A 17,695-nucleotide genomic window follows, 5' to 3' on the forward strand; every position below is an offset into this window, starting at 1 on the left:
GACTTGGAATTCAGAGTTGGATGACTGTTCAAAACTATTTTTCCCAACCGCCTCTCACAGTCCCAGCTCTCCTTTTCCTTTCCTCTGGTGAGACTGACCAGAGAGAGGGGACACCCGTCTTCCACCTGGTGGCGAAACTCGAGTCGCACCGCATCTGCCTCATGCACAAATTAATGTTGTTCCTATGACCAGAGAAAGTTATTAAAATCGACACGACAAATTTCTAATAATAATAAAACGCAGGGCTATCGATACTTGGCTACTCATTCATTGCAGCTGCAACCCGAACGGAAGTACGGAGAAACGCGTTTTGCGATAGCGTTGAATTAAAACAGTGACAGTGCTGAATATAAACTTAAACATGAACTCACTCATAAAAACAGCAGCTCTTTGCTGTATTCATTGACAGTCTCTCTGTGGTCATGGTTTTAAAAGTTATTAAATCTTACTTGGCTAGTAGCCTATTAAACTTGGCTGTGGCCAGGGTCATGGAAGCTCTGTAGCCATGGTGATTTGACCTATCCGATTGGTCAGCGCACTAGATGCACTCGATTTAGTCACAGATTTGCCCTTTCCCGCCGGGTAGGCGGAGTTTGTCTCATGGGAACACTTTGCTTACCTGGTGCGCAGAACTTGAATCAAGTGAATATACTGGCAAAAGGTGAACAATATTTTTTTAAAGTAGCGCAAGCCTTTATCGTTCGTTGGCTTTCTTTACAGAAATATTTGGTGATCGACTAGGAATGCCTTGAAGATGGCGATCGACCGGTTGGCAACCACTGGTCTAGGAAGTGCCAGGAAGTTGTGGAAGTAGATGGAGCCTCATTGAAATGTTTGGCTTCTGATTTTGCTAGTAGCTGACCTGATGTTGTTTGTCACTTGCATTACCTGTCCTATACATCTAGAGTACTCAGATGCACATATTAAGAAGAAAATGTCAACTGCTGTATCATTCTGAAAGCCTCAAACAAGATTTAAATGAATGTTCTAGGAGAATTGATCGTTTATTCCTTGATTTCAGGGAGGACAAGGCGATTGAACTCTACAAACAACTAAAAATGAAATGCCGAAGTAAGCCACTTTTGTCCAATAAATACAGTCACTGCATTGCAGCCATTTTCAATTTCAATAAGGCACTGTAGTACTTTTGGATATTGAATAGAATCTGTAATCGTACGACGGTAGTTGTATAAACACTACCACGTTCTGACACCTGTGTGCTGTTCTTCCCTCAGCACCTGACCCTGGTGTGAGCAGTGACAGCTCAGAGATGGTTAAAGCCATTATACAGACTGTCCAGAACCAGGACAAGGTCCTGAGAGACCTCTACACACACCTCAGGTAAGCAGGGTCTGGGACTGTTCAGTGGACTGTCACTTCACCAACTGAACGCTGCAGATAGAAATGACCTTAATAAAGCTGACATGATTCTATACTCTGTATGTTAGAGAGGCATGCGTCTGTTCTATGCTATATATTTTTACCTCATTCTTAACCTTTCGCAATAATGTGCCTTACTGCTGAGGTTCCCAAACTGGGGTCTGCGGCAGGGGGTCCACGGCCAGATCTCTAAATGTATTTATATTATATGCATTGTTTGTTTATTTTCTATGAATATTGCTAACAACAGATTAAACCAATTTTGGCTAAGGGATTTGTAAATTAAGAGGGTGTAATACAATACTATGTAATGTTAATCTACAGTATGTTCTTAACCATGGGCAACATGGTCCTGGGAGGCTCACAGGGATATTAGTATCCATAGTACTTCTTGTATTCCCCCCCAAAATGTTGTTTTTGAACATAAATTCACTGTAAGGTAATCTATAGAATCTATAGAATAGGCTACATTTGGTTATTATGATATAGTTTTTTAAAAACATGGCTAATACAATTTAGCAATGCCAGTCATTACTCTTCTTTAGAATTGCATTGTATACATTTGTTTCTAAAGTACAGTGTCATTTTGTGAAGATATGAAAATGGGACGCTGCCTCTGCCTCTAACATTTCAAAATACTAATAGACATGGCTCCAGTAGGCTAGCCAAGACAAATGCTAGGTGTCTTTTTGTTGCTTTCTTTTTGCTGACAGTCAACAGTTGCCTGCATATATTCACTATTTAAGGTTTACTGTTGTAAATCACTTTCCCTAAAATATATAAATAAGCTCTGTGAGTAGATTGATGGGCGCTTCTTTTTGCTCATGTACTGCTCGAAGTTTACTCGTGGGTTATCTGGCTACACAGACTTCTTGCTCCAGCCAATCGCTTCCCCACGCCCGTAGATGTTGGTTTCTTCTTCACAATGAGTCTGGATCTGAGTACCTCCCCAACTCTTAACTGAATGCGAGCACATTCAGGGCTGTCTGATGGGTCCAGAAACCGATGGGTTGAGCCAAAACACAGGTGGATTAAAGCAGTGTTTTGAAATTTCGTCATTGGCTTTGATACTTTGATTGGTTGGAGACGATCCAATCGTTGACATCTTTGTTTTGTACCACGCCCCTCGTCACAACAAACAACTTCAATGATGGTACTCTGACTAAAGTTTGTAGCGAACGACAGAGGAGCAGAAGAAGTTGGTGTGAGTCGTCAAATATAATAGAACATGTAAAGTGTTGGTGCCTCGTTTCAGCAGCTGAACTAAAAGATCCCAGAAATACTCAAAAATCGTATTTCTCTCGAATGTTGCGCACAAATTTGTTTACTTCCCTGTTAGTGAGTGTTTCTCTTTTGCCAAGATAATCCATCCACCTGAGAGGTGTGGCATATCAAGAAGCTGATTAAACACCATGATCATTACAGGTGCACCTTGTGCTGGGGACAATAAAAGGCCACTCTAAAATGTGCAGTTTTGTCACACAACAGAATGCCACAGATGTCTCAAGTTTTTTTTGGGGGGGGTCATTACTGCAGGAATGTCCATCACAGCTGTTGCCAGAGAATTTAATGTTAATTTCTCTGGTGTAAGCTGCCTCCAATGCTGTTTTAGAGAATTTGGCATTACGTCCAACCAGCCTCACAACCGCAGACCACATGTGGCCACGCCAGCCCAGGACCTCCACATCTGGCTTCTTCACCTGCGGGATCATCTGAAACCAGCCACCCGGACAGCTGATGAAACTGTGGGTTTGAACAACTGAAACATTTCTGTACACACTGTCAGAAACAGTCTCAGGGAAGCTCATCTGCGTGCTTGTCATCCTCACAAGGGTCTTGACCTGACTGCAGTTTGGCGTCGTAACCAACTCATTGGGCATATGCTCACCTTCGATGGCCACTGGTACACTGGAGAACTGTGCTTTTCATGGATAAGTCCCGGTTTCAACTTTACCGGGCAGATGGCGTCGTGTGGGCGAGCGGTTTGCTGATGTAAACGTTATGAACCCAATGGTGGTGGTGGTGGGATTATGGTATGGGCAGGCAAGCTACGGACAACGAAAACAATTGCATTTCATCGATGGCAATTTGAATGCACAGAGATACCGTAATGAGATCCTGAGGCCCATTGTCGTGTCACTCATCTGCCGCCATCACCTCATCTTTCAGTATGATAATGCACGCCACTGTCACAAGGACCTGTACACAATTCCTGGAAGCTGACAATGTCAGTTCTTCCATGTCCTGCGCACACACCAGGCATGTCACCCATTGAGCATGTTTAAGCTGCTCTGGATCTACGCATATGAAAGCGCATTCCAGTTCACGCGAATATCCAGTAACTTCGCACAGCCATTGAAGTAGATGTCGCGCTACATGAGGTAAATGGTGGTTACACCAGATACTGACTGGTTTTCTGATCTGCACCCCTACCTTTTTTAAGATATGTGACCAACCGGTGCAGATCTGTATTCCCAGTCATGTGAAATCCATAGCTTTAGGGCCTAATGAATTTATTTAAATTGAGTGATTTCCTTGTGAACTGTAACTCAGTAAAATCTTAAATTGTTGCATGTTGTGTTTTTATATTTTTGTTCAGTGTACAAATAGCATAACATTTACATGTGTAGTCTTCAAATCAAATTTAATTTGTTACGTGCTTTGTGTTTCCCAGCAATGGAGGGAAATAACAAACAAAAAAACACAGGGAATAAATACACAATGAATAACGATAACTTGGCTACATACACAGGGTACTGAGTTGATGTGCAGAGTTACAAGGTAATTAAAGTAGATACAGTATGTACATATAGGTAGGGATAAAGTGACAAGGCAACATGATAGTAGTGGCGGCGGCAGCGTATCTGAGTCAAGAGTTAGTGCAAAATGGATCAATGCAGATAGTTAACCAAATACCTACCTGGACTAACTATTTAGCAGTCGTATGGCTTTGGGTAGAAACTGTTCAAGGTTGGTTCCAGACTTGGTGCTTCGTTACTGCTTGCCATGTGATGGCAGAGAGAACAATATGACTTGGTTGGCTGGAGTCTTTGACAATTTAGATTTTTTTTTTTTCAATTTAAAGTTTTATTAAGTTTTCTTGTTTTTCAATCAACCAACAAAACACATTCCACATTCACAGATGTGACAGGCTTTAAAAAATTAAAAAATAATAATACTTTTGAAAAAATAAAAATACAATTAAAATGAATGATAAAGTCAAATAAAAGCATTTATTTTTCTTAATCTATATATTTTCCTTTGGTACATATATATATATACATACGTACGTACGCACATATACATACACACACACACCTACGCACACGTACTCAAAAACTAAATTAAAATAAAAACACACAAAAAAAAAAAAAAAACATATAACACTTGCAGCAGCACTATCAAGGTTCTTATCAGCTATTTCAAGCATTCGCTGAGACGACGGGCCAATAATTCGTTTTTAGGTTTTACAGTACCTTACACAACATGTATCTGCGCATTTCCCTAGTCACCCCGTTCACTCTGTCCAGTTTGAAATATAGTTGAATAGTGGAGACCAGAGTCTATCAAACTTGGGCTGTCTCTTGTGGAGGTCATAAGTGAGCTTTTCAAGAGGAAGAAAGTCAACAATCTGGTCAATCCACATTTTAAATGTAGGAGGGGTATTAGAGGCCCACAATAGAAGAATACATTTCTTAGCAAAGTATGTAATAGTCATAAGCAAATTTTCTCTGTCAGGATCAAGAACAAAGTCCTGCTGGGCATTAAGAAGATAGATACACGGGGTCATATCAAACTGTACATCTAGTATTTTCTGTGCAGCAGTATGTACAGATTGCCAGAATCTGGCAATCTCCCTACAGCTCCAAAATACATGCATATAGGTTCCACTTTCAGAGGTACATCTTTTACAGTTAGGAGACATATCTGTTTTCATTCTATGGAGTCTCAAAGGAGTATAATAAAATTTGTACAAAAATTTGTAATTAGATTCTTTCATTTTTACACTGGTAGAGGAGCAGTATACCCTGTCGCAAACCTCCGCCCATAACTCATCACTGATAGTCAGACCAAGGTCCTTTTCCCAGATTATTTTCAAAGGAGTAAAGGAGGAGCTTCCTTTCTCAGAAAGGAGTCTATAGATGTAAGATATTCTGCCTTTAATGGATTGTGCTGTGACAAGAAGGGTTTCAACTTCATTCAACTGAGTTCTAAACCTCCTCTTGGAGGTAAATGAGGAAATTACATGTCTAATTTGAAGATATTTTTAAAAAAAAATGGGATCTTGGCACATCGAATTCACTGCAGAGCTCTTGAAAGGATTTCAGTGTAGTGGTTTTCTGATGAAATAGGTCTGAAAAGGTCCTGATTCCTAGAGTATGCCAAAGATTAAAGTTGGCATCCCTCAGGGCTTTTGGCAAGTCTGGGTTGCCTACTATAGGCGAGTGAGAACATATTTGGGAGGAAATGCCCAGGTATTTCTTACAGTCCCTCCACGCTAGTAGGGTGCTGTAAATCGCAAAGGTTTTGGCTATGTTGCCCACTTCACTAAAGTTATTAATGAATATAATTGAACTTAAGGGCAATGAACCACAGGATTGGGCTTCTATCTGAATCCATGTTGACTCTTGTCTGTTTGTGATCCATGTTAGCATGTTGTGGATTTGGGCAGACCAGTAGTACAGTTGAAGGGAGGGAAGGGCAAGACCACCTTTTAGATTCAGGTTTTGATAAAGTGGAAAACTTGATCCTAGGTTTTTTATTGCCCCATATAAATTTGGTGATGCTTTGGTTAGTTGTTTTGAAGAAGGAAACTGGGAGATAGCATGGGAGCATCTGAAATAAGTAGTTTAGTCTAGGGAGGACGTTCATACGGATTACATTAATTCTTCCTACTAAGCTAATTGGGAGGGAGATCCAGGTTTGGAGATCGTTCTTGATTCGATCCAGGAGTGGAAGATAATTTTCCTTAAAAAGGCTATTCAGATCTGGTGTTATGAAGATCCCGAGGTATTGAAACCCGTGTGTTTTCCATTGGAAAGGACAAAGTGTCTTCATAGAGCTGGTGAGTGTAATATTGAGAGGGCAGACAGTGGATTTGTTAAAATTGATCTTATAACCTGAAAACTTGCCATACTGAGCAATTGTGTCTAAAATGAGAGGGAGGGATTTCTCAGGGTTGGACATGTAGAGCAAGACATCATCCGCGTAAAGCGAAATCTTGTGCTGCAGGCCACCTGCAGAAACACCCATAATACTTGGATTGCTCCTTATCAGCTCTGCCAGAGGCTCCGCCCCCAACAAGTAGAGCAGCGGGGACAGCGAGCACCCTTGTCTTGTGCCCCGTTCCAGAGGGAATCTGTCAGAGTTCAGCCCATTAGTAGTCACCATGGCATTTGGATGAGAGTATAGTGATTTGATCCATTTAATAAAATTTGGGCCCATATTGAACTTTTCTAAGACTGAGAACAGAAAGCTCCACTCCATCCTGTCAAACGCCTTCTCAGCATCCAGTGAAGCCAGCAGGACAGGGGTCTTTTGTGCGTTTACTTGATCAAAAATATCAAAAAGACGGCGAATGTTATCAGAAGAGTATCTGTCTCTAATAAATCCAGTTTGGTCCGCTTTTATTATTTTGGGAAGAAGAGTGTTTAGTCTTTTGGCGAGCAATTTGGTAATTATTTTATAGTCGAAATCCAACAAGCTTATGGGCCGGAAGGACGAGCAGGATAGGGGGTCCTTGTCCTTTTTTAGCAACACTGTAATGCGAGCTGTGTGCATTGAGTCTGGGAGAACTCCGTTTTTGCAAAAATCCTCCAGCATTGGCATGAAGATGGGGCTGAGCTGGGGCCCAAAAGCTTTGTAGAACTCTCTGGGGAATCCATCTGGGCCTGGGGACTTATTAGGTGGCATGGAGGTAATTGCCTCCAGGATCTCCTCAGGAGTGAAGGGGGAGTTGAGATCTTCCTGGTCGGTCTCTGATAGTTTAGGTAGCGAGATTCCCTCTAGGAAAGAGTGGAGTTCTGCCTCTGTGTGTTTTCTCTCAGAGGTATATAGTTTGCAGTAAAAATCATGAAAAGTTAAATGGATCTTTTTTGGGTCATATGTGACCTCGTCCTCTGCTGTTCGGATAGCCATGATTGTACGCTCTGACTGCTCCTTTTTTAATTGGTAAGCAAGCAATCTACTGGGCCTATTGCTATACTCATGGTATTTCTGTTTAGTAAAGAAAACGTTTTTTTTTTATCTCCCGAGTGTAGTCCAAATTCAGTTTGGCTTTGGCTGCTTTAAGATGACTCCAGGAGGTGCTGTCTAGGGATTGTTTATGTATTTTTTCACAGCATTCCAGCTCCCTCACAAGATCTAGCCTGTGTGCTTCCATTGCTTTTTTCTTAGAGGAAGCATATGCAATTAGATGACCTCTTAGTGTGGCTTTAGCAGCGTCCCACATTGTGGCCGGAGAAACAGGAGAGTCTTTATTGTCTTGTGTGTAGTTGTCTATCCATGTAGTTACCAATGTATGGAACTCGTCATTTGATAGCATGGAGGTGTTGAATTTCCAGCTCTTTGACCTCGGGATGTTTTTGCAGAGGTCAAAGCAGAGGTGGACAAAGGCGTGATCTGAAAGTGCTATGGGTCCGATTGTACATGTGGCTGAATTTATGAAACTCTTTGGGATAAAAATGTAATCTATACGGGAGTAGGTGTTATGGACATTAGAGTAGTATGTATAGTCCATAGATGAGCTATTATTCTCTCTCCAGATATCTATCAGTCCCATCTCTTTAGTAAGAGAGTTCAACATCTTTGCAGATCTAGGATTTGTGGTGGGGACTTGAGATGATTTGTCAAGGGTTGGGTTAAGGGTACAATTAAAATCTCCGGCCACCACGCCAAAGGAGACACAATGCTCATTGAACAGGGTTATAATTTTTGACATGAAGGCAGGAGTATCTGTGTTAGGGGCGTATATGTTTAATATAGTAATTGGTTGACCATATAGTGACCCAGTTATCAAAATAAATCTCCCCTCCGGATCAGATATGTTTTTGTCAATTATGAATGGAACATTTTTATGGATAAGTATGGCTGTGCCTCTACTGTTTGATTTGAAAGATGAGAAATACACCTGTCCCACCCAAGCTCTGTGGAGTTTGGCATGTTCAGCATCACAGAGGTGTGTCTCTTGTAATAGCGCAATGTCTGCTTTTTCCTTTTTTAGAGCACATAGTATCTTTTTTCGTTTTATTGCATGCCCTAGACCATGGCAGTTCCATGTCAATAGATTTAAGGTACTAGTCATCGTCATCGAGCAGTAATCGAACTTTAGTGCAAGTCATCGCTGGGTAAAAGTGGATAGTAATTACAGCTGCGTTCACATAAAAGGAAAATAAATGGTGTACATAAAATAATAATCTCTGAACACCCCAGCCGAGTTCCCAAACAACTCGACACATCCCGTTGGATCTATTACCCCCCCGCTCAGTCTCAATTCTGTGTTCCGAATAAAACAAAAACCGGGAACAGTTAGCAACGCACAACGTCTCCTTCTCCCCACCAAAGAAATGCATTATCCTCTCCACCCGCATTGAGTAAATAACACAGTTGCCCTCGTCCAGACCCCAGTAAAAGAGGGGAGAAAAATAAAATCAATAGCCCAGCCTACATATGCCTCCCCCAAGGGACATAGGGAACCCCAGGTAATAATAGCAACAACAAAAAAACAGGGAAATAAAAGTAGGCTGAAACATTAGTAGGCCTAGGTTAGGCTATACAGCCCATCCCTCTCAGTTAAAGGACAATACATATAAATTGGACGGCTATAATGACATTTAGGGGGTGGAGCTCTGGATATTGGCTATAGGTCGTCTTACCTCCTTTAGTAATGGCATTAATCACATTTAGTCATTGGTCTGTTTCTCATTGGCCAGGATTGTCTTTCAAAAAACGTTTTGCCTCTTCGGGAGTTTTGAAGTGTCGCAAGGCTCCTTGGTGAAGAATCCTGAGCTCGTTTGGGTATTTGAATCCCCTGAAGATGCCTCGGTCAATGGAGTATTTCTTCACTTCGTCAAATTCTCGGCGCTTTCGGCGTATTCCAGCTGACAGGTCCTGGTGTAAAGCGAGTTTGGCGTTTCCCACTGTGATGGTGTTGTTTTTCGCCGCCTGTAGGACTCGTTCCTTGTCGGTGAATCTCAGGAAACGTATGGTGATTGGGCGCGCTGGTTGTCTAGCTGCTGGTGGGGGCCTCAGTGCTCGGTGAGCTCTCTCGTTCTATGGGCCTGTCGGTGGGCAGGTGGTTTGTCTTGCAGGTAGCGGATCAGTGGCATGTTTCCCTCTTCTTTTTCGCCCAGATTGAATAGAACACAATTATTCCTTCGCCCCCTGTTTTCCAGGTCCTCTGTTTTCTCTTCCAGATGCTCGATTTTCTTTTTAGCATATGCTATTGTTTCCATGGCATCTGTCAATAAGTTTTCCATGGATAGGATTCGCCCCTCTGCCTCGTCCAGGCGCCCCGCGTTTATGGTTATCTTGTTGTTGATGTCAGGCAAAGCGTTTTCCAGGATTGTCACCTTGCCCCCTATCGCACTGAGCTGAGAATTAATGGCATCTAATTTAGTGTTTAGTTCTGTACGTTGGGATCTCAACTCAGAAAGGATGTCTTCGACAGAGTGCGAGGTTGGCATTCGTTGTGCCTCGTGGGGGAGCGGGTTCTCTTGCTCCTGGCTAATGGCGCTAGTTTTTTCTGAAGCTAGCTTCTTCTTGGAGGCTTTTTCCGTCGCTAATACTCGAGTCCGGGTAAAAATGTCACCTGTAGTGTCGCCTTTTGTAGCCGCCATGACTTTTTCTTGCTAAAGTTAAATGAGTTTGAACTTGGAGTGGAGGTAAGATTAGGAATTGCTGTAGTCCACAATCAGCTCCTTTGTTTGGTTGAGGGAGAGGATGTTGTCCTGGCACCATACTGTCAGGTCACTGACCTCCCTATAGTCTTTCTCGTCGTTGGTGATCAGGTCAACCACTGTCTTGTCAGCAAACTTTAAGGATGGTGTTGGAGCCGTGCGTGGCCACACAGTCGTGGATGAGCAGGGAGTACAGGAGGGGACTAAGCACGCACCCCTTGGAGTGGGTCAAGGGTGTGTTGGATAATGTATTGATGTGAGCATGACCAGCCTTTCGAAGCATTTCATGGCTACAGATGAGTGCTACGGGGCAATAGTCATTTAGACAGGTGACCTTAGTGTTCTTGGGCACAGGGACTATGATGGTCTGCTTTAGATATTACAGACGGAGTCAGGGAAAGTTTAAAATGGCAGTGAAGACACTTTCCAGCTGGTCAACAAATGCTCTGAGTACACGACCTGGTAAGAGTATTTGAGCGGAGCGAGGAGCGTGCCAAATTTGGCTGGGGCGTAGAGCAAGTTTCCCAAAGGCTGGAACGTTGGCCTTCTCGCCCTCTCCAATTTCGCTTCTATAGCTCTCCCAAGTAGTGCTCATGTCATCAGCTCAGGGCATGCCCAGCCCAGCATGCATTTGCAGTTTACTTGTCTGATGCTATAGCCCTTTGTTTTAGCTACTGTCATGAAGTTTGCTAAATATTTTCATAAAGAAACTGATAAAACACACAGGTGCAAAATCAAGGTGACTTACAAAGTTGAGGAGGCGCAAGAGAGGGAGTGGGGTGATGTAGTGTCCACAACTAAAGAATCATTGTCTAATCTGAAAAAACACGTATCCTGAAAGCATGATGTTGTACTTACTATGTGCATATGCTAACAAAATAAAGAGGTGGGTAGCTAGCTAAGTGTCATTGTAGCAAAGTATTTATAAACTAAAAATCTGATATCTTAAGTTTCAATTTTTGTTTTGTCATCAATATAATAGGCCACCATTGATTGTGGCCCAATAGGCCTGGCATATTACCTCTTTCAAGGAGCATTCCGTTTTGATAGGTCTAAAGGTTTTTAGGCTAAATAACCCTTTCTTACCTGCATCCCTCCCCAGTGGCTCTGCAAGCACAGAGCGTGTATTCTCCGCTGCTGGCCTGCTCTCCAGGTATCATTGCACGAGCCTGAAGCCACAGACTCTGAATTAATTTTTAGAAATACGAGTTTGGCCAAAGGCACTGAGCCTAATAAGGCGTCACTAGGCAGCTTGTGGCTGGGTTTCCCTTTAATCTGTGATCGATTAAGCCCTACCACATCTGACAAGCATCAGAGCCAGCGTAGTAGGATTCCATCTTGGTCCTGTTTTGACTATTTGATGGCTCAACGGAGGTCATAGGGGGATTAGTGTCCCGGTCCTTAGTGGCAGCTCTAGCCTCAGTGCGGATGTTGCCTATACATTTGGGCTTCTGGTTGGGATATGTACGTAGGGTCACTGTGGGAATGATGTCGTTGTTCCCACAGTGTTATAGTATGAATCTCTGAACATATTCCAGTCTTTGCTAGTGAAACAGTCTTGTAGTTTAGCATCCGCTTCATCAGACCACTTCTGTATTGAGCGTGTCACTGGTACTTCCTGTTTTGAGTTTTTGCTTGTAGGCAGGAATCAGGACGACAGAGTTGTGGTCAGATTTGCCAAATGGAGGGTGAGGGGAGAGCTTCTTCTGTGTGTCTTCAATGGTAGACTGTGACAGAGTAGGTAAATGTTGAATTGGAATACCAAAATGCGCTGAACAGTTACTGTCCCAACATGTTTTTACTGGTTCCAGGCCATCGTTAATGTCGGACCCTGCACGCAAAATAAAATAAATTAATATGCCAGAAAACAATAGGCTAAGTGGATTTCCACTCATCGTTACCACATATGGAAAGTGCAAATTCACTCACATTGTATGGAATGTGCAAATTCATTTTCTCTCCCTCGACTGCAACCACAGCACACACAACGCATACAACCAGATACCGAAAGGCGGGACAGACAGCAGACCGTCAAACCAGCAGTATTTCGCCATCATTGCTGACTTTGACTGACAGGCGCCTGACCTATCGAAAGATCGCTAGAAGATGCATATTGTTCTTTCTAGAGGGAGAGGGCTCGGAAGACTTTTCTGACTAACGAATTGAAAAGTAGCCTACTTAATTTAAGTGGAAAACACTGTTTAACTTCTGTTTCCCCATGCAGTAAGATCTTATTGAGCAAGCAGAAGATCATTGACCTGTTCCCGCGCATCGAGAAGACACTGGAGAACATCAAGGATGCCGACAACACCGTGATGCAGATGCAGATTAAGAGACAGAGAGAGTTCTGGCACCTATTGAAGATTGCCTGTGTGAGTGACGATGAGGTTTTATCTATAGAACTTCAGTAAAGTTAGTCATAAGATCATGAAGTCATATAACTTACTATAAGATGGCATTGGGTTATTTTAAGTCATGTGCAATTGACCCTTTGCTATGCCTCGTCCCAGATTTATGGGCAACCAATTGCTGATCGGACACGAGCTAACCTTGCTCGTGTCCGACAAGCCTCAAACAAGCTCTAGTTTTAAACGCATGGAAGCCAATGATGGCAATGGCAAAAAATGTATTGTTTAAATGGCTAAATAATTTAAAAGTGCACCAGGGTACTTGCGACTGTGATCCCTAAAATGTTGTGGTATTTTTCGAATCCAAAATTATACTTTTGTTCCATTGTTTGCTAGCAGGTTAGCTAGCTACACTGGCACTGCCTCCATTGAAAATGCTAGCTAGCCATTAAAGTTGCACTATGCAAAAATCGCTCTGCCATTTCCTCATTGGTAAAACTAATAGTTCATCTAATTTCAATTTGTGACAAAATAAGATGGTACAATGATTCTCTATACTATCCACTGCTAAATATATTTTCCATAACCAAAAATATTGTTTCAGCTGGTTGAAGCTTGTGTACAAAACTTAAGAACGTGAAGCATAGATATAACGCACATAGAACAGATCTACCGCTTCTTAGACTTGTTTTCAAGTAGAATGATAGATTTATAACTCACATTTCTATGTGAATTTGGTCAGGTCTTGTTTTTTTACTTGTTTTTTATAAATGTATTAGCTAGTTAAGCTAGCTATATTATGCATATAACACCTATTGTCAACATTATATGATTTAAGAGCACTAATTAGCTCCGAGAGTGGTTAGTATCTTTGACTGCATGCTGACAGTTTATTCAGAGCCATCCAGTGTCTAGTCACGCCTAAAAACATCATTTTACCATGATCCTGTGAAGCAATTGTTATGACAGTCCACCACAACATACCAGGGGGTCTCTTGATTAGCAAGAAGCAGTCTGCTTAATTTCATTGTTTATTAAAAATACTGTTTAAGATCATTGTGAGGGTTTTTCTCCACTAGTTTGGAGAATTGGGCTTCCCAGGAAAATGTCTGAGGTTGCAACAGTAACCAAGGGGGCGGGCTTTACTTGACTTAGTAAAGGGTACATTTTCTATAGAATTCACTTAGCCTAGTTCATAATGTGATCTATATGAGTAATGGCATTTGTCTTCTCCCAGGCTCAGAATTCTGCAAGGAACTCGATAGCAGCCAGCCCAGAGTCGTCCAACCCTCTGCAGGTGTCCCAGTGGGCCCAGTCTGCCCAGCCCATCAGCTCCCCTCACCCACTCACCTCCCTACCTGGACCCAATGACAGGTACTGGTCAATACAGCAGACAGGAAGGGTTTGTGTTTTGTGTAGCAGATTGAAAGGAATGTCCAGACATTCAGCAGCAGACCAAAAAGAATGTCCTTCGTACATTGTGACTTATTCTGCCTCTCTCTTTCTCTCTCCCTTCCAGTGATGCTGCCCCACGACTGCTTCAGGAGAACCAGAAGTACCTCAGTCAGCTGACCAGCCTGATGCAAGAAGCTGCTGACGAGCAGTCCAAAAGCGTAGTGGTAAGTTAGGCCATTTTCTCAAAGCTAGCTAGACTTGTAATGGAATCCTGTTTCCTGGTATTCTGTCAATGCAGTGTCTTATATTTCACTGTTGCACTTCACCACATTTTCTTCAGTGTGTTAGAGAGACTGCCGCTAAAAATCTACTTCTGTTTTGAAAATGGCATATGTGGCATCGATAAAGAGTCAAACATTTTATTCTAGTGTCAACATTTACTACAAAGTGTAAATAGGATAATTAGGGTCATAAAGTTAGTCTAATACAAAATGGAGATTTGTGAGAATATGGCAAAAAAATGTGATGTAACATAATAAAGGGTACCGTAAATTGGGTTGGGTTTATATTTCAATCCTGCCCTCAGCTGGCAGCAACCAAGTAATCATCAATCGCTGCATGTGACCCGTGTAGTAATGGTCAGTTTGGTTTGACATTCGTTATCCCTATGGGGCTAGTTAGGGACCATCAGTTAATTACACAAGGAATAAAATATTGGGACAATTTCAATAGCTTCAAATTTCAATTACTTAAAACTGTCAAACCAAATCAATTGTAGAAATTCATGTACAAATATTTAAAGCATTTGAGACAACTAAAAGATGTGCAACATTAAAATATTGTCGCATTTAAATTGTGACAAAAGCCCAAATCAGAAAGTTCAGCCCCCCTTTAAGTCTTTATAATATGTGATTCACACCTGAAACACATACTTTCTTCTTTAGTTGGCACCACTGGTGTGCGTCATTTACCCAGCACTCTCTTATGTGGGTCAACTCCCTATAAGGGTGGGATTAAGTATCCCAGGTCAGGAGCGTGATGAGGTTCTGAGTTCGTTCTCATTTGGCCTTCAGGATGTCTCTTATCTGACCTTGTTAAGTGTAGAACATTACCTTAAGGCTAACTGAGTTTGAATTTAGACTCTGATCCATTTAAAACAAGTCTGGGGAGGTAGCCTAGCGGTTAAGTTGGGCCAGTAACCGAATCCGTGAGCCGACTAAGTGCTAAATCTGCCTTGAGCAAGGCACTTAACCTTACTTGCTCCTGTAAGTCGCTCTGGATAAGAGCGTCTGCTAAGTTACTCAAATGTAAATGGGAGGTTGGCTGCCTTGCTGGAGGGAACGGAGATTAATATCTAAACCACAACCCAAACGCCATTCTACAGCGACAACCTTAAAACCTGACCTCAATGTAGCTTTGTGTCATAATCTTTTGGTTTGTCTTTGTAGGACCAAGATTGGAGCTGGACTAAATATGAAACGTCTACAAAATTGCAAAAACGAAATGTGTGAATTTGTCAACCACAGGAGACTGCTGAGGGGAGGATGGATCATAATAATGGCTGGAATAGAGTGTATGGAATGGCATCAAACACATGGAAACCATGTGTTGAATACCATTCCGTTCATGCTGTTCCAGCCATTTATATGAGCCCGCCCTCCCCAATTCAGGTGCCACCGGCTGTCTCTGATGTCAACAACAAACAAGGCATTGTCTAGCTAATCCCTGCCTGCTCTCCAACCAAGTAACACTAAGGACTGAATGTCGTTAACAAAATGGAGTCACGGTTATGTTGTACATTTTGATGTGTGGTCATCCACTTTAACGACTAGCCGGAGGGCCCCCCCCCCCCTCCCAAAAGGCTGATAAAAAATACACATGCTCAATGACTCACTTCTCCATTTTCTCAGCTATTTGGTGGGAAAGGTGGATGATGTAGTAGCATGGCTTTTATATGAACAAAAAAAACGGATTATCTGAACACAAGACGTCAGTCGTCCTTTGCTCTTCAAGCAAATGTCACCTTTTCCTCACTGATTATTGTGCAAATCTAAGTACCACTATTCATCAAAATCCACATTTTACTATTAATATCATATCAAAGTATCTAAACTGTTAAATCAGGCGAACTGTAGCATCTGATTGTGTGAAAGTTTTGTAATGACGGAGTATAGCTAGTGTGTTTGGGCTAAGGAAATGGGACTGATAAAGCTTGATATGCATGCACATTTGTATTGAGCCTTATCATGTCTCCTGATGTGACTCAACACAAGGAAAACCACAAAAGATGGAGGAAATTACAATCAAGCAACAGCACTTTGACACTCCCAAGTATCCTGGTTCCCTTCTATACAGAGGAAGTAGTCAGACATCTGGGGGATGGATGCCCTCTAGAATCCTGTTTATGAGTCTGTGCTCTAGTGACACAGCTCTCATTTCAATCATCCAATGGGACAGGAAATGTATAAACTGTATTTAAAATAAAGTCATGCATCGATCAAGGGGATAGGGTTTTGATCATGTGTGAATCTTATTTTGATTTAAGAAAAGTATTCTATCATGACTACACACTTTACATAGAAGGGGGGGAAATATGGAAATCCCATAGTTACTTTGTGACAAAGGATGCTGGTCTGTTTCATATGTTGGAATTGTTGAAATGTTTAAACCTGAAAAAAGGAATACATACCACAAGTTAAATTCAGTTTTTTGTGTGCATTCTTTTCACTGGATGCTCAATGTATGGAAACAAATGGCGGGACATGGTAAATTATTGAATGTACTGTAGTTACAACCCTTGAGGTGTAACTTAAGTGTTGACTGTAACGAAGATAAAGTGGATGCTATGCTCCAGAAAGATGTATTTATGTAGTTAAGTGCAATGGACAATTATTTTTAGTAGTTAAGTGACATATCAGTTTCCTTCATTAAGGTTTGTTTCCATCTGATGGTTTTAACCTGTCTATGAATGTTTACTTTCTAGCAATTGTATAGATTAACATTTTCTTGGTATTACAATAAAAAATTACTTTGGCATGAATTTGTATTCCTTACATTGGTTCTGAAGATGCTCTTTAACTGTATTAAAGCAGTCCCCTGGCTGCTGTGGATTGATAAAATGTAGCCCTACTTTACTATGTTTGTGGTACTCCCTATTTCTGCCAGTGGTGGTTACTATGCCCATATTTCTGCTTTACCAAATTCCAAAGGTTGATTTTAATATGCTTGCTGAAGCTTGAGGAATGTGTGTAAAGAAGAAACCTGTCCGCAAACACAAGCTGTGTCTTTGGTTTACTGTGGTTACATGTTTGCTTGTGTTCAGGGAAACCTTTAACATATACTTGGCAAGAAGATTATAGAATTCTTCTGATTTTAAATATGCAGCAGTAATCAATTAGGCCTAGTTTTTTTTATATTTTTTTTTAACAGGAATTTAATATCATACTGATGATTTTCTCACCATTGAGATTAACATGAAGGAAGTTTAAACCCCGTTCTTTCCCTTCACACTAATAATCAGTCACTGATTCATTACATGAATCACTGTCCAAAGAATATGCTGGTATTCTTGTACTTTTTCCACTGTCTTTATGACACATTTCTTTGTTTCCATTGAAAAGAGTCACTCTCAGCTGGCCATGTGACATGTTAGTTTTTCTGTAGATGTGAGGAAAT

The 17,695-nt window shown here is 41.6% G+C and overlaps 1 protein-coding gene across 1 annotated transcript in view; it reads left to right on the top strand.

Annotated features, from left to right (window-relative positions):
* The window catches only part of LOC110499151 (inhibitor of nuclear factor kappa-B kinase subunit alpha), a 35,444-nt gene extending 18,384 nt beyond the window's left edge, over nt 1–17,060 (top strand). Inside the window, exons 17-22 of the mRNA XM_021576096.2 lie at nt 1,022–1,071; nt 1,236–1,341; nt 12,502–12,649; nt 13,863–13,999; nt 14,145–14,244; nt 15,469–17,060. Coding sequence (XP_021431771.1) covers nt 1,022–1,071; nt 1,236–1,341; nt 12,502–12,649; nt 13,863–13,999; nt 14,145–14,244; nt 15,469–15,531 — 604 coding nt within the window. The 3' untranslated portion in view covers nt 15,532–17,060. The remainder of the gene's footprint in view (nt 1–1,021; nt 1,072–1,235; nt 1,342–12,501; nt 12,650–13,862; nt 14,000–14,144; nt 14,245–15,468) is intronic.
* Nucleotides 17,061–17,695: the final 635 nt, after the last annotated feature.

Source organism: Oncorhynchus mykiss, chromosome 20, assembly GCF_013265735.2.
Source record: "Oncorhynchus mykiss isolate Arlee chromosome 20, USDA_OmykA_1.1, whole genome shotgun sequence".
NCBI lineage: Eukaryota > Metazoa > Chordata > Actinopteri > Salmoniformes > Salmonidae > Oncorhynchus > Oncorhynchus mykiss.